The 25,165-nt window shown below is 47.7% G+C and overlaps 1 protein-coding gene across 15 annotated transcripts in view; it reads left to right on the forward strand.

Annotated features, from left to right (window-relative positions):
- The window catches only part of ABCC8 (ATP binding cassette subfamily C member 8), a 79,114-nt gene that overhangs the window by 18,351 nt on the left and 35,598 nt on the right, over positions 1-25,165 (forward strand). For 13 of the 15 annotated variants that reach the window (XR_015142025.1, XR_015142023.1, XR_015142021.1 and 10 more), the window contains 6 exons: positions 3,912-4,076; positions 7,316-7,471; positions 13,508-13,642; positions 13,964-14,126; positions 23,047-23,087; positions 24,266-24,411. Coding sequence is in view for 9 of the 15 variants with exons in the window: in XM_086339772.1 (XP_086195898.1) it covers positions 3,912-4,076; positions 7,316-7,471; positions 13,508-13,642; positions 13,964-14,126; positions 23,047-23,087; positions 24,266-24,411 (806 nt within the window). In the remaining 6 variants the exon portion in view is untranslated. Of the gene's footprint in view, positions 1-3,911; positions 4,077-7,315; positions 7,472-13,507; positions 13,643-13,963; positions 14,127-22,695; positions 22,884-23,046; positions 23,088-24,265; positions 24,412-25,165 lie in introns of those variants that run through there. The other 2 variants (XM_086339770.1, XM_086339771.1) reach the window with 2 other exon arrangements.

Genomic DNA, 25,165 nt, shown 5'->3' on the forward strand with positions numbered 1-25,165 from the left:
TGTCAGCTGAGCAGAGGAAGAAAGAACAGTTTGGGTTTGATCTCAGGGCCAAACAAAGCCTCACACGGCCTCTAAACCTCCGTGGGGATCGTGTGTAGGTTAGTGTGTGTTTCTGACTGAGTTCTTCTGGGACCTGCTTATGAGTCTTTGTGTGTGTCTTTCTGTTGTCCCTGTGTCTCTTGGTATGTCTGTTTCTGTGTGTATCTGTGTCCCCATCTGGACATCCATATTTGTGGCTGTCACTCTGGGTACTTTGAGAACTTATACACATTTCTGTGACTGTGATGTCAACGTGCGGGTTGGTCTCTTTATGACAGTGTCCATGTGGCTGCTCTGGTCTGGCATGCCTCACTCCCTCTGAACTGCGAAGACATGTCTTTGATGTCACCTCCTCCAGGAAGCCTTCCTCTGATTGAATTAGATGCTCCTCTTCTGTGCTCCTGTAATATCCTATGTTTGCACCATCAAAACACCCATTTTCTTTTTCTTCAACTTGACCCTGAGTCTCCTAAGACATGATCTGCATTGGCTGATCTCTGTGTGCCCAGCTCCATGCCTGACACCCCAGAAGCACAAGAGAAATGATTTTTCAATGAAAAATGTAGACATTACCATATACTTGTAGTATACTTACATGTAGTAAGTATAAGTACTTACTACAACCCACTCCAGTGCTCTTGTCTGGAGAATCCCAGGGATGGGGGAGCCTGGTGGGCTGCCGTCTATGGGGTCCCACAGAGTCGGACATGACTGGAGTGACTTAGCAGCAGAGCAGCATGCTTACTACAAATCTTTATTTTTCCACACCATGTAACATATGGGATCTTGGTTCCCCAACCAAGGATCAAGGCAATGCTCCCTGCGTTGGGAGTGTGGAGTGTTAACACTGGACCACTGGGGAAGTCCTAAGAAAACTTTTTACTTACATTGTTACACTGAATTGTCATAACAGCTCTCTGAAGTAGAAACCCTTAATAGCTTCATCTTACATGTAAAGAAACTGAAGCTCAGAGAGGTTGAGGAACTTACTAAAAACACAGTCACTAACATAATGAGCCAGAACTTGAACTCAGATATGGGCTAACCTCAAACTCTAAACCACCATGTCAAATGGTTGTGGTTGGATGGGTGGAGGCCTTGGTCTATAAGCAGTCAAAGACAGTTATCAACATTTTTACCAGGGCCTTCCAGAGCTGGAACCTTACATTCAGCATGCCTTGATTGGCTCAACTGTAAAATAGGGAAATGGATAGCTTCTATAAAAAGTAGATGGGAGATGAAGATCATATGCATTGATTACTTTAAAATATATTTATTGAGTGCTACTATGAAAACCCCTGGAACAAATACAATTTCTTCCCTGAGAGCTTATGAAAATGTGAGACAAGGGCATCTGATCTTCCAAAGCATTTTCCACTCATCAAATGTCAAGCTGTAAGTCCTTGGCCTTTCTCTCCAGCTGTCAAGGTGCTGGGCAATGCCAGTGCCCTGACAGCCATTTGAAGCTTCCCAGGGCTTGCCGTCCACGAGCAATATCCCTGGCCTCTTTGGCTAGTCTAGTACCTACTTCTTAATCAAAAGGTAACTACTCTGGCCTCTATCTCTTTTATTCTGTCTCTTTGAAGAGAGATTAAAAAAATGACCCAATGACTTATACCTGCAGGCAGATTTTCATTTTAACAGGTCATAAAACTCTTGACCCAAATAAATATTATTTCTGACCGTAGGGTGTGTGCATTTTGGGGAAAGGGAGCAAGGCTTTTCCTTTAGACCAAAAATTCCAACAAATTCTAAAAAGAGAATTTGTTGCTTTGTGGAAAATGTACAGATATTGATGAGTGCATTTAACAAAGAACACACACGCACCTGTAACCTAAACAGTGAGATCGGTTGATTTTTCTAGCCCTCATTCTGCAGCCTATGTGCTTTCTGATCATTGTGATATAGTGAATGTGAGCCGTTCCATGCTACTTAAGAGCTTTCATATTGATTGGTGTTCTTGGATACATAGTGTTTCCCATGAGTATCATAATATACTTAACCATCCCTTGTGGTTACACATTTACATGGATTTTTGCCTGCTCTAACCCAGAGACAGTACATCTTTGCACATACAGCTATTTCATTATGTAAAAGTATTTCCTTTGGGATAAATCCCCACCATGTCCTTTGTGGCTTTAAAATAATGGAGTCCCTTCTCCAGAGCTGGGTCTCTACATAAGCTGGTAGAACAGAAGAATTCCAAGGCATTTTAAACAGGACCAGGTTTTTCCCTAGACCAGATGCCTTCATTTTGGACCTGGAACTAGCCAAGTGGGCAGGTTTCAGTCCCTGCAAGGTCACAAGCTTGCAGCTGACAGTAGGAGACTCAAAGTTAACAGGTTGGATGAGGCTCAGGTAGTGGATCTACGGGAGCGTTTTTGGCCTCACATGGTTTCATGTTCACATCTTTTCTTTTATCAGCATGTGACCCTGGGCCAGCCACTGAACCATGATGAAACTCCATTTCCTCATGTATAAAACTGGTCTAATAATGGTGTGCTTCTCACTGGGTGTTGTGAGCATTGTACCTGGTGAACACTGGGCCCTGCCCCTTGCTTCCCTGTAAGATCAGGTCTCAAACTCAGCAGCCCAATTTTAAGGTCCATTTTGCTGCTCCCAGCAACCTCCACTGTCTTCCTTCTCCCTTCCCCCTCTGCCTTTCCCCCTTGTGCTTTAACAAGTGAGGCAGAATCAGGGCTTCAGGTTTCAGTAGGACCCTCTTTCTAAGAGGCCTCAGTGTGCCCTGTGGCTGTTTCCTGCTGACCCCAAAAGGGAGCGACCCTGTTCCACAGAGGAAGGGAAATATAGTTGTAACCAGAACCAGCTCCATGGACCTGTGAGAGCTGGTGGAAGGGCACTCTTGAACCAAGAGGCACAATCTTTCCTACTGTCAGAAAGGTCTATGTCCAGGATGCAGGGATTTCTGACTCTAGAAAAGGCGTCCGCTTAGAATCCTGACCCTTTCAGCCTGATCCTGGTGTGGACACGCCCTCAGGCTCCTTCTCATCATTTTGTTCCCACCACTCTTTACCCTGCAGCAGCAGCTCCCACAACCTTCCAAATCACTTGCAGAGTTCAGGGCAGAGTCTCAGAAAGGGGTGAGCTGTGTCTTCATGGAAACATTGATGTGGAGTGATGGACTTAATCAAGATCAAAGTTTTCCTGGGAGCTGTTGATGCTGAATTTAGAAACGGACATGCTGTTGTTCTCTGGTATCTTTAGCAACAAAATCAAACCATTTGGTTTTTTTCCCCCACTGCTTATCATCTGAGATCTTGCTGGAGGTTCAGAAAGCTTTCCATTTGAAAGGCGGTCCCAGGAGCCCACAAGCCTGGGGTGCTTGGGTCTGAAATGGTCCATTACAGGCGATGCGGTCCATCCCTCCCTGGGAGCACTGCTGCCGTGTTTTCTGCTGGTCTTTCTGCCCAGAAATTTCTACAGTGCAGGCTGTTGGTGAGTGTGAAACTAAACCTCAGCTGATTCCACTTTTGTAGCAGAGAATACATCTCGTGCGATCTGTTGTAGTGGTTCTAGTTTTGACTGCTTTATGATTTGCTCTATTTATTCTTGCCCCCATTCAGAGTGAAATCCCCTGGCCTCATGCCCACAAAGCTAAGAATCATATTTATGGACATGAGGTTAGAACTGGGTCACATTCTGTTTACCTAAGTGGGTTGACGAACAGACGATAGGCAACTCTCCCTATAGTTACAAGAATGTTTAGCCTGATTTTTCCACTCATAAACAGTTGCACAAGGCTTTCAAGCATGGAGAGTCCTATAACAATGGCCTCTGTGGCCCATAACAGGTATTAATGGCAGTCATTTTGCTGGCAATGACAGCTACCTCTGAATTTCTCTTTCCAACAGACACAGTTTCTCGGAGTTTACTTTGTCTCATCCCAAGAGTTCCTTGCGAATGCCTATGTCTTAGCCGTGCTTCTGTTCCTTGCCCTCCTACTGCAAAGGACATTTCTGCAAGCATCTTACTATGTCGCCATTGAAACTGGAATTAACTTGAGAGGAGCAATACAGGTACTTGAATGATTATCTTTTCACTATGCAATAAGGAGCACATTATGTGTCCTCATGAACACTCAAGAATGATTTCCCTGTGAATGTATTGTTTTGCTGCCTTTTGACAGTGTTTTGAAACTAACCATTGACAAGGCAGTGTGACACGGTGGAAAGTGCCTTGGGCTGGCCTTGGAACTGTAGTAGTTCCAGCCCTAGTTCTGCCTTGGACTAGATCTGAGATGTCAGCTGCTTAGCCTCGAAGTGGGACAGACATCACTAATCAATCACAGAACTTTTTCCTGCTGCATGCAAGTGCAGCCTCATAATCCTTCTACAAATTCTGTTCCAGGGCTCTGCTACTGGATAGTCTTCTTTGGCTACAAAAAAGCATCTTTGACATACCAGGATTAGATAGACTGAGTAGCTCAGATGGTAAAGAATCTGCTTGCAATGCAGGAGACCCAGGTTTCAATCCCTGGATTGGGAAGATCCCCTGGAGAAGGGAGTGACAACCCACTCCAGTATTCTTGCCTGGAGAATTCCATGGATATAAGAGCCTGGTGGGCTATTGTCCATGGGGTCACAAAGAGTTGGACACGACTGAGCGATTTCAGACCAGACCAAGATCAATTTGAGCTCTTAAGTCTCAGGCCATGATGAGAGGGACATATCTGGCCTGTCTGGTCCCTGGGTCTAGGTTCTTGCTACTGCCTGCTGTGACTTCCTCCTCAGAGTCTGTTGGAAGGCTGATCAAGGTCAGGAAGGATTCAGGGACCCTTTAGGCAAGATAGTAATGAGCCCCAGTGTTTTCATTAGAATTTTAGTTCCACTGTTAGAATGGAGAGACCCAGTGTGATAGTGGCTTAAATAGGACGGAAGTTTGTCTTTCACGTTTGGTCAGGGCTAATACAGTCATCAGAGATCTTGGCTCCTTCTGTACTGTTGTGCTGCCAAGCCTTCTCACATGACTTTGTCCCATGGTTTAATGTGACTATGGATATCGCCACTATTGTGTCTACATTTAAACCAACAATAATAAAGGTGGGACAGTAGGAGGGAAGGCTGCCCTCTTTTCAAATCATGATGCAGAAGTTGCAGAGATCTTCACCCATCCCTTTGGGGAACATTTGGCCCCATGGCTATACCTAGAGAAGCTAGAAACTGTGGCTTTATTCTTGACAGGCTTTTATGCTACCCTGCTACAAATTCTTCTTATGAAAAGAAGAGAATGGATAATGAGGGACAGCTAGCAGATTCTGCCTTACCCAGCAATTCCCATGAAGTCAGTAGAACACTGAGAGGTTGTGACTAAATCCCAAAGCTGCCTCATTCTTCAGAAATGTTCCTCAAAGTCATTTACACTGACTGGTCCTCTGGGAGCCAGGATCAGAAGCAATGCAGAAAAGGGACTAAGGAGAAGGGTACAGCCTAGGCTGGGGACAGTGTCAAGGCCCAAACTCTGGTTATCTTGGTATAGTCCATGTGAATGGCGCCCCCTGGAGTTGTGTAGTACACAACTTGTGAAGCTGTGCATGACAACACTCCATCGCCAATGCTTTTTTTGTTGAAAAGCAGAGCCATTTCCTCATGAAGGTCTTCATGTGAAAATGATGGAAAGATCCCAGAAAAATCCAAGACCCTTAAGACTCATAGGGGTTCAGATCTAGGAGAACCAAGCTATTGCAAGTTCAGAAAACCTTTCTAAAATCCCAACCTCTGTTCAGAGCCTTCCAGTGATAAGCAGGCATGTACCACTACAAAAAACAGCCAGTTTTGTAGCCAAGCAGTTTTGTAATTAAATCTACTTTCTATTTCTGTCATAAATCACACTCTAACCTAATATTTTCCAATTATGCTAAAAGAGCCAAATATGGCTTTTTAATGTAGTAGCATGTAATTGTTTTTATTAAACTGTCTGAATATTTTGAATGAATAAGAAAGATTAATACATTATGTCCCCAAAAGAAAATGCTGGCATTAATTATGGGAACAAATTAGAAAAAAATTCTTCCATTCAAAGATTTACAGAAATCTATAGATAAAGATTTATGTCTTTGTGAGTTTGAGAACAGCCACAGTTCTTGCACAAAAGGTTATGAAGCAAAATTCCTGTATTGTATATAATTTTTGACATATACCAGGTTTTAGTTGTGTAATTCTGTGAATGCTAGTCTTTACTTAATAATGCTTTCTTTGTTAGTTTACTTATGTTCCTACTTCACTGAAACTAGATTTATTATTATTCTTTAAAAACTGATTGTATATAACTTAGGATAAGCCTAGATCTGTCAAAAAAAAGTCATTGCCATTATTTTAAACCTAAACCATGGTGTACATAACTCAAAAAAGACAGAAGAAGTTCATGCTTTAAGCAGACCTGCCCCATGAAAAAGCCTGGCTTTACACAAAAGATGAATTAAGGGCTGGGAATCTACCTTACAACAGAATGCACAATAAAATTTCCTTCAAGAGCAGACATCCCCAGGTCATTAAGACAGAAATGCATTTTTCCTTGTTTCAGGACACATAGCCTGAAAATTGCCATCTTTCTGGAAGGCACAATCACTCTGCACATAGAGCTTTTAGGTTCAGAACTCATGGGAAGCCATTACTGTGGCTGTTCCTCATGTGCCCTGGAGAGACAGAACAAGGTCCTCGGGGGTGGCTGGACTGGGGATAGTGCTAGGGCTGATCAACATACACATTTGTCTCACATAAGACCTTCCCAGGCTGAACCCTTGTATTTATTTCAAGGCTCAATTAAGACAAGATTTAGCCCCAGAGCAAACCCCTTTCCCCATTGGAGAAACCACATTAAAACAGATGGCTGCCAACTTTCATCATTTTTATGGCTCTCAAGTATGTTCTCCACTGACCTCCAGTAAATCAAGAATACGACTGGGCATGACAATCTGCATTTAAGATTTAAAAGCCAATTAAGTCCTGTCCAGTTAAGACCAACCAAGGGAAAGGTCTTGCTTGCTGGGGAAGTAGCTTGTCATGCTGGTGTAGATTCCTCATGGGAATGCTGCCTCTCTGACTTGCTTGGACTGTAGTCAAAGCCCTTTACCTCTCTGAGCCTCAGCTTCTCCATTTATAAAACTGGAACAGTCATGCAGTGCCCTTTACAGGGCTGCTCTGGGGCTCCATGGGGGGAGGCCTGAAAAGCCCCTGGCACTTTAGAGACACATGGCATCTGGAGTGGTGATTAGGGGGTTGATGATGACAAATGTGAAACACTCTACTCTCATTTCCAGACCAAGATTTACAATAAAATTATGCACCTGTCCACCTCCAACCTATCCATGGGGGAAATGACAGCCGGGCAGATCTGTAACCTGGTAGCCATCGACACCAACCAGCTCATGTGGTTTTTCTTCTTGTGCCCAAACCTCTGGGCCATGCCAGTACAGGTAAGGGACATGTGCTTTGTTGGGAGTTGGGAGACACAAAATCGGAATCTGCTGGTGCATGCCCGGTGGCTAAGAGCCTGCCGTCTTCCATTCCATGTTTACCTATACCTTTCGCCTCCTTGGGATCTCCATGGGGTGTATCCTGGGTGTCTGCACTGCCTCACACTCTCCAAGGGGTCTAGGCGTCTCTCTTGATGATCAAAGAAGGCAATGGTCACTAAGACTTTAAAACTGCAGCCAACCTTAAAAAAACCCAACAACTGAAGGATAATCATGTGTAGAACACTTTCACATAAAAGCCGTGTTATAGCAAAGTACTTACTTACATTGAAAAGTGTTCATGATGTGTTTTTAAGTGTGTTTTTAGTATTCAAAGCATGTATCTAAAGACATGATGTGTTTTTAGTATTCACAGTGTGCTTCCTGCTAAATTGGAAAACACATATGTATGCATTTGCACACATTTTTCCACACAGGAAAAAAAGAACTAAAGGGCCTCATGGGGGCTTACAAATGATTTTTTAAAGAAATGAATTCTTTTTAAAATTTTATTTATTTTTAGCTGTGCTGAGTCTTTGTTGCTGAGCGGGCTTTTCGCTAGTTGCGGTGAGTGGGGCCTACTGTTCATTGCAGTGCACAGGCTTCTCATTCTGATGGCTTCTCTCGTGGGTCACAGTAGTCGTGGCGTGAGGGTCTGGTGGTTGCAGCTCCCAGGGCTGTAGAGCACAGGCTCAATAGTTGTGGTGCATGGGCTTAGTTGCTCCATGGCATGTGGGATCTTCCCAGATCAGAGACTGAACCCATGTCTCCTACATTGGCAGATGTGTTCTTTATCACTGAGACACCAGGGAAGCCCTACAAAATTTTAAGTTATTCATTTCTAAATTCTCCAATAAGCCTGTTTTAATTTTGGAAATCTAAAACATGGCATTTTCTTTATTTTTATATATATATCTTTTTTTTTTTTTTTTTTTTTTACTTTACAATATTGTATTGGTTTTGCCATACATCAACATGCATCCGCCACGGGTGTACATGTGTTCCCATCCTGAACCCCCCTCCCACCTCCCTCCATACCATCCCTCCGGGTCATCCCAGTGCACCAGCCCCAAGCGATTTGTTTCTTATATGATATTATACATGTTTTCATGCCATTCTCTCAAATCATCCCCCCCCCCCGCCTCACAGAGTCCAAAAGACTGTTCTATACATATGTAGAACGTAGGCAAAACACTCTCTGACATACATCACAGCAGGATCCTCTATGACCCACCTCCCAGAATATTGGAAATAAAAGCAAAAATAAACAAATGGGATCTAATTAAAATTAAAAGCTTCTGCACAACAAAAGAAACTATAAGCAAAGTGAAAAGACAGCCTTCAGAATGGGAGAAAATAATAGCAAATGAAGCAACTGACAAACAACTAATCTCAAAAATATACAAGCAACTCCTGCAGCTCAATTCCAGAAAAATAAACAACCCAATCAAAAAATGGGCCAAAGAACTAAATAGACATTTCTCCAAAGAAGACATACAGATGGCTAACATGGCATTTTCTAAAGCCAGACAACTTTTGAGATTGGCTCTGGAGGAGGCATGTTCTCCTCCAACAATAGAATGAGAATTCTTTGCATGGTTTACTGACTCCTGGCCTCATCTGCTCCTTCTCCCATCCTGAGCTCTTCCACCACAGAGTCTGTGACTCCTGTCCTGTGCCTGGGGGTGAATCTTCATTCTGGTGCTCAGGTCAAGAGCCAAAATCCCAGATCCATTCCCAGAAAGTCTGCAGGCTCCCTGGGTTCAAGATACTTAACCTATCCTGAACCTTAGTTTCCTCATCTGTGAAAAAGGGGAAGATTCCTACTCTCTGGAGTTGCTCTGATGATTCAGTTAGATAATGTAGGCAAAGCACCAAGCAGGGAGCCTGACATAGAGTGTTGTTTAGTCGCTCACTCATGTCCAGCTCTTTTTCAACCCCATGGACTGTAGCTCACCAGGCTCCTCTGTCTGTAGAATTTCCCAGGCAAGAATACTGGCATGGGTTGCTGTTTCCTTCTCCAGGGAATCTTCCTGACTTGGGGATCAAACCCACGTCTCCTGCTTAGCAGGTGGATTCTTTATCACTGAGCCACCTGGGAAACTCAAAGTTTGTATTTAAGAGACACTAAAGGAAAATAGAAGAGGCTTGTATAGGGAGGCAGCTAGACAAGATTGGAAGAAGTGTGTTAGTCACTCAGTCATGTCCGACTCTTTGTGACCCCATGGACTCTATCCCATCAGGCTCCTCTGTCCATGGAATTCTCCAGGCAAGAATACTGGAGTGGGTTGCCATTTCCTTCTAGACAAGATTGGATGAAGGGTAGAAAATCTGATGGTCCTTTTTATGGTAACAGCTATATATGTTATGCCCCACTTACTCACTCCCAGACCCCTGTGCCCCCTCCGCTCTGCTAAGATTTACCATTTTATCTTTTATCATTTCACTTGTTTTCCTTTAAACAACTCGTTTCAGGAGATTTTGTCCACAAAACTGCTACAAACCTGGTTACTATTAATAATAGTTTTTATTGCATAGGGACCATTGCTAACAGTACTAATACTAACAACTAATAACCCCTGCCCTGTGCCTGGCCTGTCCAGCTTCTCTCACTTGTGTGATTAACCCTCACAACATAGTGGGAGGAAAGTTAGGTAGGAATTTTTACCTCCACTGATTACTTGCTGCTGCTGCTGTTTAGTCACGTCAGGCATGTCCGACTCTGTGTGGCCCTATGGACTGTAGCCTGGCAGGCTTCACTATCCATGGGATTCTCCAGCAAGAATGCTGGAGTGGGTTGCCATGTCCTCCTCCAGGGGATCTTCCCAACCCAGGGACTGAACCCAAGTCTCCTGCATTGCAGGCAGATTCTTTACCGCTGAGCCACCAAGGAAGCCCCCACTGATTACTTATCTATACTTATTTATCACGAAGTATCATTTGATTTTCTAGGTTTTTTACATTTATTTTCTAATATTTATTTATTCATTTGGCTGCACTGGGTCTTAGTTGCGGCACACGGGACCTTCAATACTCATTGTGGCATGCAAACCCTTAGTTACAACCAGAGATAAAACCCAGGCCCCCTGCATTTATCTTAGCCACCAGACCACCAAGGAAGACCTTGATTTTTTGTTTTTAATTCCTCAAAGACTGTACCTTTGCACTTAGAGCTTTGACCAGCCCTCAAGACCCAGTATTACCACCAGAACTAATATAATCCCTTCAACCGGCTCAGGATTCCATATGCAGCCTGGTTATCCACAGGGCACACGAGGCTTTTGATGGTGTTGAAAAGAGCTCAGGAGCCCCATTCCTTCATCCCCAAAGGCTCTCCCTGATTGGAATCTTTTTGGATTACATATGCCTTTTAAATAACACTTTCATTGAGATATAATTCACCCATTTAAAGTGCACAGTTTAGTGGGTTTTAGCATGTTCACAGAATTATGCAACATCATCATAATTTTAGAACACTTTCATTACCCCAAAAAAGAAACCCATACCCACTGGATGAGTCACTCCTCATACTTGCCCCCAGCTCTACACCGTCACTGATCTGCAAATACTTCTTTTATATAATTTTCATTGGTGTATAGTTGATGTACAATGTTGTGTTAGTTCCAGGTGTACAGCAAAGTGAATCCGTTATATATACACCTGTATCCACACTTTTTTAGATTCTTTTCCCATATAGGTTATTACTTTTGAAAACATAATGAAACTTCTCAGAAAAACAAAAGTGCATTCACACGTTTTGCCTACAATTTCAGGGGCTTTGTGGGCCCCCTGAAGCTTATGGACAACTATGTTAAGGAACTTGCCCATAGTGGGGACCTCTGTGCCACCTCATCCCATGAGCATTGGAAGCCCAGAGAGGGCAAGGGCCTTACCCTGGGCGACCCAGCAAGCTGGTAGCAACACCATACCCAGGTATATCCTTTCTGTGGTTCCCTAGTGACAGAGTTCCCATGAGGCTTGTTTGTTTATTTTAATAAGGAGGATCAGCCACCTTGTCTCCAGCTGTGTGCCAGGCACTATATATGTGCTTATTATATATGTTCATTTCATCTTCACAACCCTGGAGAAGGGCATGGTAACCCACTCCAGAATTCTTGTCTGGAGAATCCCATGGACAGAGCAGCCTGGAGGGCTTCAATCCATAGGGTTACAAAGAGTCGGACATGACTGAAGTGACTTAGCATGCATGCATGCAATCTTCACAACAGTTCTGCTAAGTGGGCAGTTAAAATCACCACCTTAAAAATGAAGAAGCTGAGACTCAATATTGCACAGCCAGTAAGTGCTGGGACTGCATTCAAACTCAGGGCTCCCGACTCTTGGACTGTGATCACCCCACTACTACACGAGATTGCTCTCCTGGCCTGTGACTAGGAGATAAAATAGTCTTTTTATTCCCCACACTTGCTTTGCGCACTCCAAATCCCTGATTTCTGGTGTGTTCTTCCACGTGGTCCATTCAGACCCCTGCAGAAGAACAGAGCAGACAGAGGGTCTGGGGAGCATGACACGGGGTGGACAAATTGTGGGGATAAGCCTGGTGGCAACAGTGGTCACATCCCCAGCAGCTGCCAGCCTTGGAGGTGGTGGTGGGTACAGATACCTATACCCAGCTGGGGCCCTAAGAGTGCTCTGGGAGTGCTCTAAGAGCTTTTGTGGTGTCCATTTTTACTCAAGCTGCTGAACGACACCCTGATAGCCTCCAAATGAGGACAGCTAATGAAAAGGGTGGATGCCAAGGATAATTTTCCGGAATGACAATGGGAGTGTGTTCTAGCAAGAGTAGGAATATTCCCTAATGTGCTCCTCTGCCTGCCCGTGCCAGCATTTAACATCAGCTAAACACTGGGAGGTAGATGGTGAAGGGGTCATTTTCCAGCCCCTAAGAACCCACTAATGGAGGAGGTGTTCTGTAATTAATAGATATTACAGAGTCAGCCACCCACTCCTCTCTCCTTGAGATGGTGCAGGAGCTTTGTGCCAATTTGATGAGGGCTCAGGCAGTGCAGGGCCAACCTTACCATTTTTTTTTTCAATTAAGGAAGACAGCACATCTGTTCTTCCAGAATAAGCCCTGAATTTAGAAGTGTCTGCCTTTGAAGGCAACCTGTGAAATTGTCATCTTGAGGCTTTGGGGGCTGGCAAGAGTAATTTACACTTCTCATCAATATTCAGAAGCCGGCTGTCACTTACATAAAGCTAGAAGCAGAATGAATTCTCTTTTTAGAGAATACCTACTGGATTCATTAAAAATTAAAGACACCAGGAACATTAGAATAAAAAGTAAACTCTCAGAGCCTGGACTCGTTTTGTCGGGCATGGGTGCCGTTCTTTTACCTCTTTTCTCAGGTATCACTTTTTTCCAATAGAGTGAAATATCAACCTTGATAAGCAGCAAACTGAACAAAAGGTACCGTCACTCTTTGTGCAGCCTCAGCTCTGAGACTGGCTTCCATCTGGAAAGGATACCTGGAGAGAGTGAATGCCCCAGTCAAGCTTGCAGATAAATGTATTTAGTTGCCAGTCCAGAAACTCTCTGCTTGTGTGCGAACCCATCGTATTAATCCCTCCTTCTGAAATCACACTGTCACACCTCGTCTTTTCTCCCAGGAAACTTTGGAAGGCTGGACACCAAGGCATGTCCCACTTTAGGGTGGTGGGGTTGGGGGGGTGGAGTGCAGACTTTGTTAATACCCGCTGGCAGGGGCTTCCCTTGTGACTCAGTGATAACGAATCTGCCTGTCAGTGTAGGAGATGCAGGTTCCATCCCTGGGTTGGGAAGATTCTCTAGAGAAGGAAATGGCACCCCACTCCAGTATTCTTGTCTGGAAAATCCCATGGACTGGGGAGCTTGGTGGGCTACAGTCCATGGAGTTGCAAAGAGTTGGACACGACTTAGTGACTGAACAACATCAACATGACCTGGCAGGGCAGCCCCCAGGTCAAAGGGAACTCATCTCCACAACCCTCCCTCAGATCATCGTGGGTGTGATTCTCCTTTACTACATCCTCGGGATCAGTGCCTTAATTGGAGCGGCTGTCATCATTGTACTGGCCCCTGTCCAGTACTTCGTGGCCACCAAGCTCTCCCAGGCCCAGCGAAGCACACTGGTAAGAATCCACAGTGTGCATGTGGCCCCTCTCCCCATCCTTCCCCAACTCATCTCCCCTCGTATTGGTGGGTCTCCTCACTCTTCCCCCGGGTGCCACCAAACAGCCCCTCACACATCCACACTGTGACTGACCTTAAACAGGTCACGTCAGCTGTCCAGACTTCAGTTTCTTTGTGAAATAGGGTTAATGCAGGGACATTCCTGTGGGGACAGAAGCTGGGCATCATCTGTAAAACGGCAAGGGCATTGACTCAGCTTCTTCCTCTTGGGTGGGATGGGGGCAAAGGAAACCCTCCTCTGACTTGGGGACTTCTGGCAGGAGTACTCCAATGAGAGGCTGAAGCAGACCAACGAGATGCTCCGTGGCATCAAGCTGCTCAAGCTGTATGCCTGGGAGAACATCTTCCGCACGCGGGTTGAGATGACCCGCAAGAAGGAGATGACCAGCCTCAGGGCCTTCGCCATCTGCACCTCCATCTCCAGTGAGTACCCGCCGCCTCCACCAACCAGCCAGCACTGTGTACTGCTGCCTACATGCCAGGATAGGGTGTCGGGGCTGGAGGAGGAAGTAGGGGTGCAAAAGCAGGAGACTTTGGGACCATCCCATCCAGGGATGATCAAACTGTCTCTTAGAGCTGCCAGAAAGCAGTGTTCTCAGCCATTGATCCAGCAACTGTATTGAGAGCCTGCCACGTGCAGGACACTGGGCTGGCCCTCAAGAGACAGTGATGAGAAAGACAGATGTGGTCTTTGATGTCTTACTAAGCTGATGTGTTATTGAGAGGCATCAGTAACTGAATAAAAAACAGCAGTTTTGAATTCTCCCAAGTGTGAGGACTTCTCTTCAATAAGTCAGGCTGAGCTGCCACTGCCCTAAGGAAGCTACAAGGAAGCTTTTGTCTCCCTGGGGCCAGAGGAGTAAGAAGTTTTCTCTTTAAAGAACAAAAGCTCAAACTTGAGGTACTTACAGGTATAGATACTGAATTTACATTAGTCAAGTGGTTTGGGAAGCCCAAATCCAGAAAATAGAGAAAAAAAAAAACAAAAAGCATAAAACTCTTATGGTCCCAAAAGATACACATATTAAAACCGTTTTCCAGAGAACATAGGACTCCAGTGGCAAACATTCATGTTAAATAATGAGCTAATAATTAAGAAATTAAAATCTACCAGAAAAGATGCACCATCAGAGTGAAAGTCAGCAAACGCAAAAAATAGAATTAGTTCTTCAATACTTAGAGATGATAGAATAGTTTGAAAGAGATAATAAAATATACGTGTTAAAATAACTAAAGAGCTAAAGGAGGGCACAAGGCAAAACAGCGAAAAGAAAGCCAAAAGAACTTCTCAAAATTAGAAATTCAGTTCTTGAATTCAGATGGCTTCCTGGTCAGAGTGAGCATATAGAGGTCAGGCCGTGGATGGAGTCCTGGCCTGAGTTTATCTCCACAGTTGGTCTAGTGGCTCCATGGACTCACCGCTTTGCAGTTACTGCCCAAGTCCATAATCAGGATGTAGATATTTAGCAGCTAGAAGACCCCATACCGATTCCCTGATCTGCCCAGTTTAAGAGCCATTTTTGTAGGAAGGGCTGAGGGGAAGCCCCCAAAGAGAAAAAATAAAAGGGCAAGAACTCAGAGTACAGGTTAAATGAATTCACATAGCCGAAGAGGGGATTTTTGAATAAAAAGATATATCTGTGGAAATTACACAGAATGTGGCAGGGATAAGTAAATGGGAAATGTTTTTGCAAGTTAGGAGAACCATTTTACAGATGGGAAATTGAGGCCCAGAGTGGGTATCTCCCTGAGGTCACTTCTAGGTTAATAGCATGGCTCAGACTAGATTTTCTGGAATCTCTGAGACTCTCAGAGCTGAGAACCTAAATGAGGTGAAGAAAACTTAGGACACAATGGAACACCGTTTTCAGGCTGTGGTCTCTGAATGGAAGAAAAGCAACCTAGAATGGGCTTTGATGGGAATGGGAAACGAAGGGAATTAGGAGAGAGAGACACTACCACCCCCTCCGCCAGCTGAAGCTGGCTCTCTTGATGCGCCAGGAAGAGACATACGTGTGGGTGTGCCAGCAGTGGGTAGCAGTGGAGGGTGCACTGACTGTGTTTCCCAGAGAGGCACGGGGGAATGAGATGGGATTCGGGTCATCTGTGTGTTCCTGGCAGTCCACTGCCTAGAGAGAGGGTCTGGCGGGGCAAAGTGGCCTGCATTCAACCTGAAGGTTCTCACAGGGCAGGGCTTGCACTGAGCACCTCCTTGTGTCTGGCCAGACAGCACAGGACAGATGGTATCCTGGTCCATGCAGCAGTGACCAGCCCATCCACCATCATGGCACCAGCCATGGCATCTTTCTGCAGGAAATCCTGCTAAGAGCTGATTTTCACAGAATGGAGTGATGAGCATCGCAGGCTTCCTGGACTCCTCACTGAGACACTCCAGGTTCCTCTGCCATGACCCTGTGGCCTCCTCCTAGACTGAGCACTTGATCAGTTTGGTTCATTCACTCAGTTGTGTTCAACTCTTTGTGACCCCATGGACTGCAGCCCACTAGGCTTCCCTGTCCATCACCAGCTCCCAGAGCTTACTCAAACTCATGTCCATTGAGTCGGTGATGCCATCCAGCCATCTCATCCTCTGTTGTCCCCTTCTTCTCCTGCCTTCAATCTTTCCCAGCATCAGGGTCTTTTCCAATAAGTCAGTTCTTCTCATCAGGTGGCCAGAGTATTGGAGTTTCAGCTTTAGCATTAGTCCTTCCAGTGAATAATCAGGACTGATTTCCTTTAGGATGGACTGGCTGGATCTCCTTGCCATCCAAGGGACTCTTGTGAGCACTTGATAGAACAGGAGAAATTGGGAAGGAGCCTCTGGGGAGCTCAGGGAAACCAGTGTCCACAACCCCAGGCCTTCTTCAGCCTGTCTGTCAGCTCTGCCTACCCCTGGGTCTGGTCGTGGTAACAGTAACCCCACACTACGTTCAGCTCCGTGAGTTACAGACACTTGGCTTCCAGACACCCCATCAGGAGGAACAGCTGTTGAGGTAGGGGAGGGCTTCTCCCTCCAACAAGAATGTGGCAGGGTGGAGTGGGGCAGGCTCACCGTTGCTACAGTGGGAGAGAGAGAAGGGAAGCAGAAAGGAAATTGGGGGCACCAAGTCCCCAAGATTCCTGGCAGCAAGGTAGAGGCAGCCTTGGACCATATAGACGGGGGCATGTGGGAGCTCCTTTGCATCTAGGAAATGTATGCTCATTTCCTGCGATCTGAACTACAGCCTGCTGGGACATGGCTTCCTATGTAAACAGCATTATAAGATGCCTAGGTTTCCGGGCTAGCCCAATGAAGCCTGTCTAATAAATTCTTTTTGTCCTATGGGCCCCCAGACAACAAGCCATAGCTTTGTGAAGGGTTTGGGGAAGGAGGACCTAGGGCAAGGAGACTGCTTGTTGTCCAGAGCTGAGATGACTCTGGAAGGAGTCAGGGGCTCTGGAGCTATGCAGGGGTGTGCCCAGGGCCCCTAACCTGTCCAGTACTTGGTGACCTAGAAAGATAAACAGCCTCGGCTGGTCCATGGAAGAAGGCAGAGAGGGGAACAGGAAAAGCCCTCGGAGAGAGAGAGCTTGGAAAGCCAAGTGCTGCTCGCTGGGTGTTCACCTTTCCTGGGATGGGTTTCTCTGTGTTGGTTGATGGTGGGATGGGGAGAGACAGGTTAGAGGCCCTGCCAGGCTGCAGTTATTAGCTTTGAGTGTGTTTTCACTTACGTCCTCCTGGACTTCCTGCCTTCTGCTCTCTGTCACCTGGAATTAGGACACAGGTGATTAGGCTTGAGGTAATGGGGCATCTTTCATCCTCCCTTCTGGCACCAACCATGGGGTCCTGGTGCCGCAGTGGAGCCCTGGAGTCACGTGTCCTGATGGGGCCCATCGGTGGTGCGGCCTGCGGGGTTTTCAGTCTGGTCATCATACACCAGGCAGTCAGACTGTCAGGCAGACAAGGTTACCTCTGGCACTCTATCTGATGGTCTCAGTGTCAGCATCACTGAGATCTCCTGTGTGTGGACCCCTGAGCTGGTGCAGGGCAGGTCAGCACAAGGGGGTGAAAAGGAAATGAGTCCAGTTTCCCTGCTATCAAAATCCAGAATGGGTATTTCCTCTTGAAGAAAAACAGATGTGAGTTACTCAGATGGCACTGAGCGAGCCCTGCCCTGTGTTAATCACCCAAAAGGGCAAAAGATGTGCTGCTATTCTCATGGAGTTTATACTCTGCTGAGAAGTCAGCGCTCACGTACATGAGACAGTGTGGCTGGGAGTTCTCAACCACAGGACCTGCTCTGCACTGGCCGCACTAACCCTCACGACTCTGTGAGCTGTGTGCCCCTGTTGTCCCATTTTACAGCAGGAAAGACTGAGGCTCAGGGAAGGGAATGGACTCTCTGAGGTCCTCAGCCAATAAATGGCAGAGAATAGAGAAGAAGGAAGCCCACATGGGCAGGGAGTGTGCACAAAGCTTCATGCAGGAGGAGGTTTGGCTGCAGCTGGCACAGGCCAGGTTTTAGTAAGAAGACCAAGTGAGGAAAAGCAGGGGTGAGTGCTGTGCTTCCTCTTAGAAGTCAGTCCCACCCTTCTTTTCTTGCAGCACCCACATAGCCCTAGGTGTCCAGTCCAGCCATGCATTGGAGGACAAGCTCTGCAGAGGTGACAGAAGGGTCCCAGGCCCTACCCATCACCCAGCCGACATGCTGCCCGTTCATTCTGTCCTTCATGCAGCACTCATTCCAGAGCCTTCTCTCTTTGCCAGACTCTACTGAGGCCCTGGGCATTGGAGAGGAGGCTGCGTGGCCTTTGCCCTCCGCGTCTTGTGGGAGACCATGACGTGAACAGGGGCCATGCCTGTGGTCAGTTCTAAATCCCCCGGGTTTGCTTTCATGGTGCACACCTGGCCCTGGCCTCTTTTATTTCATTCCCACAGATGGTGCTGCATCTTGTGCGTTGGGTTTCCCCCTGAGGCAGGGAGGCATTGAAGGAGTTTAAAGGAAAGGGGCTTGCCGTCTTTTCCAGTGTTCTGTGGTCAGGGACCTTCCCTCTTCCCGCTCGGGTCGGAACCACATTCAGGTGGTTCACTTTGGATAAATGTGACTGGCCTCATACTTTGTCCTGAAAAACAAAAAACAACCCCCCGTCCCCGCCAAACCCAGCTCTGCCATTCACAGAGCACCCAGCACCTGCCCCTCCTGGAAACCCAGGGCCTGGCTATTCTTGGTGAGTCTTAAGCTCCCTCTTTCCCCCTGGGTGGAGGCCCTGACTGAAGACAGCCCGTGTCTGGGGACAAGGTGACCTCCAGACTTCTCCAGCTTCTCGGGACTTCTTCAGCATCTGCTCTTCCTCCCGCCAGCTGGTGCAGCCGCAGTGGGCTGCTGATGCACATCCTGGCCTGCCTGGGGAGGGGGCCACTGGATGGCCGGGGGGCGGTGTCTGGGGAGCTGGAGGCAGGGCTCAGCTGGCTGTGAGCCTCCCGCCTCACTTCCACCACCTCCAGCGCCGGACACACCGTGAACCTGCTTTCCTTCCCTCTCTTGACTTCAGACTGAATAGCGCTCTTGCAGGTGCGGCCTGCCTCACTGTGAGCCGGCAGCTTCTCCCCTGGGCCTGGGGAGAGGCGGTGAACTTAACCAGAGGCACAAATGGCTCACTGTGCCTCCCCGACGCGTGGCTTCTGAAATATTTATCAGTGCTTTGGAGATGAAAAGCTGCTGTTATTACAGTGTGGGGGCTGGCACCCGCGGGCCGGGCAGCATTCCTTGACCAAAGCCGGCAGGGAGCGGGCTATCTGAGCCCTGCTTTGTGTTCAGGGGATGTGTTATTTTGTTTGAGGGGCGACACCATTGTTCACTACTGTACCCCTCAGTAGTGAGGGGTTGTGTTGGTTGCCTGGAATGCAGTGCCTGGAACAGAGGAGACCCTCAATTTCTGAATGAATATTTCTTAAAGGAGGAGGGGGTTATTCAAACAATATCTGTCCTTAACTCTGCGCTGTTACAGAAAGGCTTTCCCTTTTGAAGGTGGCCTTTCAGGCCTGCCTACACACAACTAAACTTTTCCATAACAGCATCACACTCACACCTCGTTTCGTAATCTTCTGCTTTCACTTCGTGTTATTTAACAGTATTTCCTGCTCCCCAACGTTCAAGGTTTGAGCACTGTCATGTTTTTCTTTTTTTAATTTTTTCCTAGATCACATCAAAGTGAGTCAGCCTACCCCATGCCAAAGTTGGAGAGAAATCTACTCTTGGTCTTACTTCCCACTCCTCCTATAGGCCCTTATGTGGTTCAGGGAAATGGAGGCAAGGCCTCAGGTCTTCAAGCCATGACCAGTTGAAGGGATGCCCAGCTCCCTTCCCACCCCACCCCACCATACCTTCATCCCAGGCACAGGGGGGTCTGCTGAGTGCAGAGAGAAGCCAGACCTTGTAGCACGCCTGCGGCTAACACCTCCCAGTCTCCGGCACTGACACCCCCAGTTCCAGCTGTGTTCACCCCAGTCCTAAGGGGCTGATCTTGCAGCTGGCAAGTCTATTCACCCAACCCCCACCCCTGAAAGTGACCCAGAGCTCCCTGTAAAAAGGCCATCCTTCCAAAAGAGAATGAGGACAATGGAAAATAACATTTTCATTTTTAGCATCTCCATACAATAGCCAAAACTGATAGAAGTTAATTATATATCACTTGTGTTCTCCGTGTTGCTGCATCAGCTTTGGAATGCTCCTTTTCAGATTTATGTGTAGCTCGTCTCATTCCTCAAAGGAGTTCAGGCAGCTACAAGAATGAAGACAATAAAATAGAAAAAAATATATAAATGAAAAAATCACGACCAAGGAAAACACGGAGTAGAACAAAATGTCAATTATCACACGTCTCCTGACTGTAAAGTCTGCCTGGAGTTGCCGTCCATTGTTTACTAAAACAGCCGCTCCCGTTAGATGTTTCCAGTTTACTTCGTTTCAGTGCTTCTTTGCTGTGGTTGCGGTTTTCATTTTGCTGTGACAGATAGTGCTGCGGCTAACACCGTCTTACTGAGAGCTTTGTGCTTCTCTTGAGTGATTATTCAGGATAAATTCCCAGGAGAGAGATTACAGGATCAGAAGGTCTGAACTTCTGTGCAGCTCTAGCTCCGAAGCACCAGATTGCTTTCTGAGCGAGTCCTACCGGTTTATAATCTAACTTCCTGGTCTGTTCTTTAGCTGGGAGTTGAGCCCCCGCATGTGTGGGAGGGGTCTTGGCCTGGGGCAGGGGTGGGGTGCACAAGTTCCTGTTGACAGGATGGGCAGGAGAGGAACAGAAGATGCCATCTGCCCTGAGGGAGCTCCGAGGGTGAGGCTACCTGTCTTTCAAGCTGTGTGGTGATGGTCAAGGGCCCAGGCCTGATGGGCATCGTCCTCTCCCTCCCTCTCCCCAGCCAGTGATGGCCATGCTGTGTCCTGTATGCCAGATCTGGGTTCCCTGTGCTGTGGGAAAACCAATACTGCTTATATCCTGCCCCCTGCAGTGTAAGAGGGCCATGAGGGAGGGCTGTGGCATTGTGGTGGGCACCAGGAGACCATGGAGCCTTCATCCAGGAAGAGCAGTCAAAGCACCGTCATGTATGATATTAGTGTTGATAAAAAGCCCTGTGGTCAAAGAGATTGGCAGTGCCCCAAGGGCTCCAGTCATATCTTCTCCATGAGACAGGGAGCCCTCCAATGGCAGGGCCCATAGATCAGGAATTCCCCAAAGATGGGAACAGTGTCTTTCCTATTTGCTTGAGAGCCCCACAGGGGCTGTCTCCCATCCTATAAGGTGCCTCCTGGGAGCATAGTTCCTTACCTCCTTCCGCAGAGTGGGAGCCTCATGAGGGCAGGGACCATGTTCTTCCTCTCTCTTGGGGTTCCGCATCTCCAACACACACAGTGGATGTTCTCGCTGGTGCTGGACTCTTGGAGTAACTAGACAGTCAGCTTCTTGGAATGGTGTTGAACGTCTGGAATTTTTCAGCGTCAGACGCTTCACCATTCATTGAACAGGGGCCATGTGCACAGGCTGAGCCCTTGGCCTCTGGCTCCTGGCCCCTTCTGCTTTCATCTGGCTAATTGTAGAACCAGACTCTTGGCTGGTCTAGAAGAGGCTTCAGGAAGGAAGGGGGAGGTGGTGGGATGGTGGCAGCTAGAATGGGCATCTCTTACTCCAGGAGGGGTGCTCTCTCCGGAAGTTTGGGCCAGGGGTCAGGGCTGCCTCCGGCATCTCACAGGTTGGTCCAGAGGAGCAGGGCTAAGCTAGCCGCCCAGGAGGTGTAGTACTTAGGTAGCACTAAGGCTTCATGGAGTCCCTTCCCTACATTACCTGCTCTCACCGAGGAGAGCGCCTGAGTGTGGGAACAAGTCGGTACAAGTTAACAAAACTCAGGGGAAAGAAACTGAGGTCCAGGGAGGTAAATGATCAGCCCAGGATTACACAGGTTAGAAAAAATGAGGACTCCACCCTTCTCTGACTTTAAGTCCAGATCTCTTTGCTCTTTGGGGTCCCTGTGAAGAGTCTGAGGACTGCTCTGTAGACAGAACAAAGAAGGGGCTTCCATTGCAGGAAACCTACTGCCCCACCTATGCATGGACTCCCAGCCTTAGAGCTAAGGCAGTCCCTGCTTCGAGCTGTCCTCAGTCACTAATACCTCAGTGTGAATGAGTTTGAAACCCTTCCTAAGAGCCATGCAAGAGTGAAAGTGTTAGTTGCTCAGTCGTGTCCGACACTTTGCGACCCCGTGGACGGTAGCCCATCAGGCTCCTTTGTCCATGAGGATTCTCCAAGCAAGAATACTGCAGTGGGTTGCCATTTCTTCCTCCAGGGGATCTTCCTGACCCGGGGATTGTACCCAGGTCTCTCACATTGCAGGCAGATTCCTTACCATCTGAGCCACCAGGGAAGTTCTAAGAGCCTTGGGAGATTAGGAATCCTGTAAGCCTCAGTCCAGGGAAATTCAGGGACCAGAGACAGAGGAAGGAGAAGCAACTCGGTGGCCCCAGAAACACATGCTGCTGACCTCATGTTTGACCACCGGCTGCCAACTCTCCAATCCTTCCCCCTGCCATTTTCTTGTAGGGCTTTCTTCACACTGTCTACATGGAGCAGAGTAAGAGCATTTCAGCCTTTCTTTAGAGGCTTTTATGACTCAAGGACAGGGGATAAGCATCTTGAGGACACATGGTAAGGAGCTGGAGGTGCCACAGGGCTAAGATTTCTGTCCCAGCTCTACCCTGCAGGCTGGGCAAGGACCCCAGAGGCTGCCCTGCCTCCAGTCCAGCCTGGGCAGCTTCACCTCCAGCTGTCTTCTTCATCCTGCTAAACTCCCTCTGTGCTTCCTCCGCAGTTTTCATGAACACGGCCATCCCCATTGCAGCTGTCCTCATCGTAAGTGGATCCTTTCTCTGTCTCCCATTGTTTGGGGGGTTGGTTGGGGGCAGTGGGGATTTCTGGAGTGAGAGATTCCCAGGGTTTGGCCTTTCTGTACAGGGGCTTCAGGAGCTAGGTTCAGCAGGGGCACAGAGAACAGGGTCACGGATGGCAAGTCTGTCTGTATATGGAGCTGGTCGCTTCTCCACACCCCATCCAGGCAGACAAGACCTCTGCCTCCCAGCCTGGAAGACCTGATGCTTAGTCTCGAGATCAATTAAACTTTCTTTTAAAAAGTGCCATCAAACTTCTTCATTATAAAAGTGAGACACGTTTTTGTAGAAACGTTGGGGAATTCAGAAGGGAAAAGGCAAAGAGAACTTAATTCACCCATAATCCCACTGGCAACAACTTCAATGTGTTTCTTTCCAGTCTTTTCTTGAGTCACAGAATACAGCATTTTTACAAAAATAGGATTGTGCTTCACACGCAGTTTTGCAACCTTTTTAAAATTTAAGACTATGACATGAACAATTCTCTGTGTCATTAAATATCACAGTGGTGGTTTTCTAAAGCAATTTTGGCCAAAGCTGTGTGGGAGCTGAGTAGTGGGGGCCAGCAGCACACCCCTCCAAAAAGGCCACACGCCCACAGCCCCTTCTCTCAGGACTCCCATCCTTGACTTCTGTGACTGCTGCAGTTCTTTAAAGAGATGCATTTCTTTCCCCCGGGGCCGGAGTCCCTGAACTGTGTCAAGTTCACAGCCTGTCAGTCACGCTTGGGAATTCACTTTCAACATGACTTATTGGGCTGGTTCCCGGCCTGGCTCTTGGGGAACTGTGGGTAACAGAGGCTACCGAGCCAAGCCAGGTAGCCGGAGGCTGGGGGGCACAGCTGAGGAGGTGGTTTTGTAAATAGCATGTTTACATTTTCCGGCTGAGGACTGTTGTCTGAGAGTGGGCAGAGCTGACCTAACCTGAGGGCTCCTGGTGTTCCTGGAATGAAGGAGGCAGGGCCAGGAGGGATGGTTCCATGAGATGACTCTGAGGATGACAGCATCTCCAACCAGAAGTTCCCCTGGATCCCTTGCTCCCCGCTTCTGGTTTCCTTCCCCGGAGACTGAGGCCCGCCAGTGTGGGAGGGGCCCGTGCCCTGAATCCCGCTCTGCTCTGTCTCATTTGTGCCTCTGTCCACAGACCTTCGTGGGCCACGTCAGCTTCTTCAGAGAGGCCGACTTCTCCCCCTCAGTGGCCTTCGCCTCCCTCTCCCTCTTCCACATCCTGGTCACACCGCTGTTCCTGCTGTCCAGCGTGGTCCGGTCCACCGTCAAGGCTCTGGTCAGGTGAGAGGAGGGGTCCGGCCAGGGCGACAGGCTGCTCATGTGTCGGGCCCAGGCTCGCTCTGGCGACCACAGCAACCATAGCTGTTTGGTCCCGGGATACGCCTGCCCGTTGATGTGGGCTTTGCTGAAGCTGGTTGTGGTTGGTCAGAGGGACATAGTCCATGTGTAGCTCCCCTCTACACCATCCCTGAGAAGGACTAGCCAAATTTCTTATGTCCTCCAAGGAGAGGGAACTCAATGTCACCTTCAAGACAACTCCATAAAAAAAAAAAAAATCGACTTTGAGCCGAACTTGGTATATCCTCATAAATTCTAACCATTGCTCCAAGTTCTGCCTTCCAGAGCCACTCAGAATGAACATCATCCCTCTCCCACATGATGACAGCCCCGCAGATGTTAGAAGGCATCCCTGAAATCCTTGTCTTCCCCAAGCTGAACACCCGCGGTCTCTCCACGGGACTCAGCACCTTCACAGTCCCGGTTGGTGAAGAGGCTTTCCCCAAGCACCTGCACCCCCTGTCTCTAACTGGCCTGCACTCTGGGAGGCCCCACTTCAGGGCTCAAGAGCCCAGTGGTGACTCTGCCACTCTCCCAGAGGCATCACCTTCTTGGGAGTGAAAGCCTGGAGGTAAAAGGCTGAGGCTCTAGCTGGGGAATGCCACAGCTGGAGTGTGAAGATCTCCCGAAGCCGCTGAACTAGCTTTGTGAAAGCAACGGGCAGGCGTGCCTCTGGGGAGAGCTGGCTATGTCCTTC

Source organism: Bos grunniens, chromosome 15 (assembly GCF_055505025.1).
Source record: "Bos grunniens cultivar Pamir isolate PY7600 chromosome 15, Bosgru_T2T1.0, whole genome shotgun sequence".
Lineage (NCBI taxonomy): Eukaryota > Metazoa > Chordata > Mammalia > Artiodactyla > Bovidae > Bos > Bos grunniens.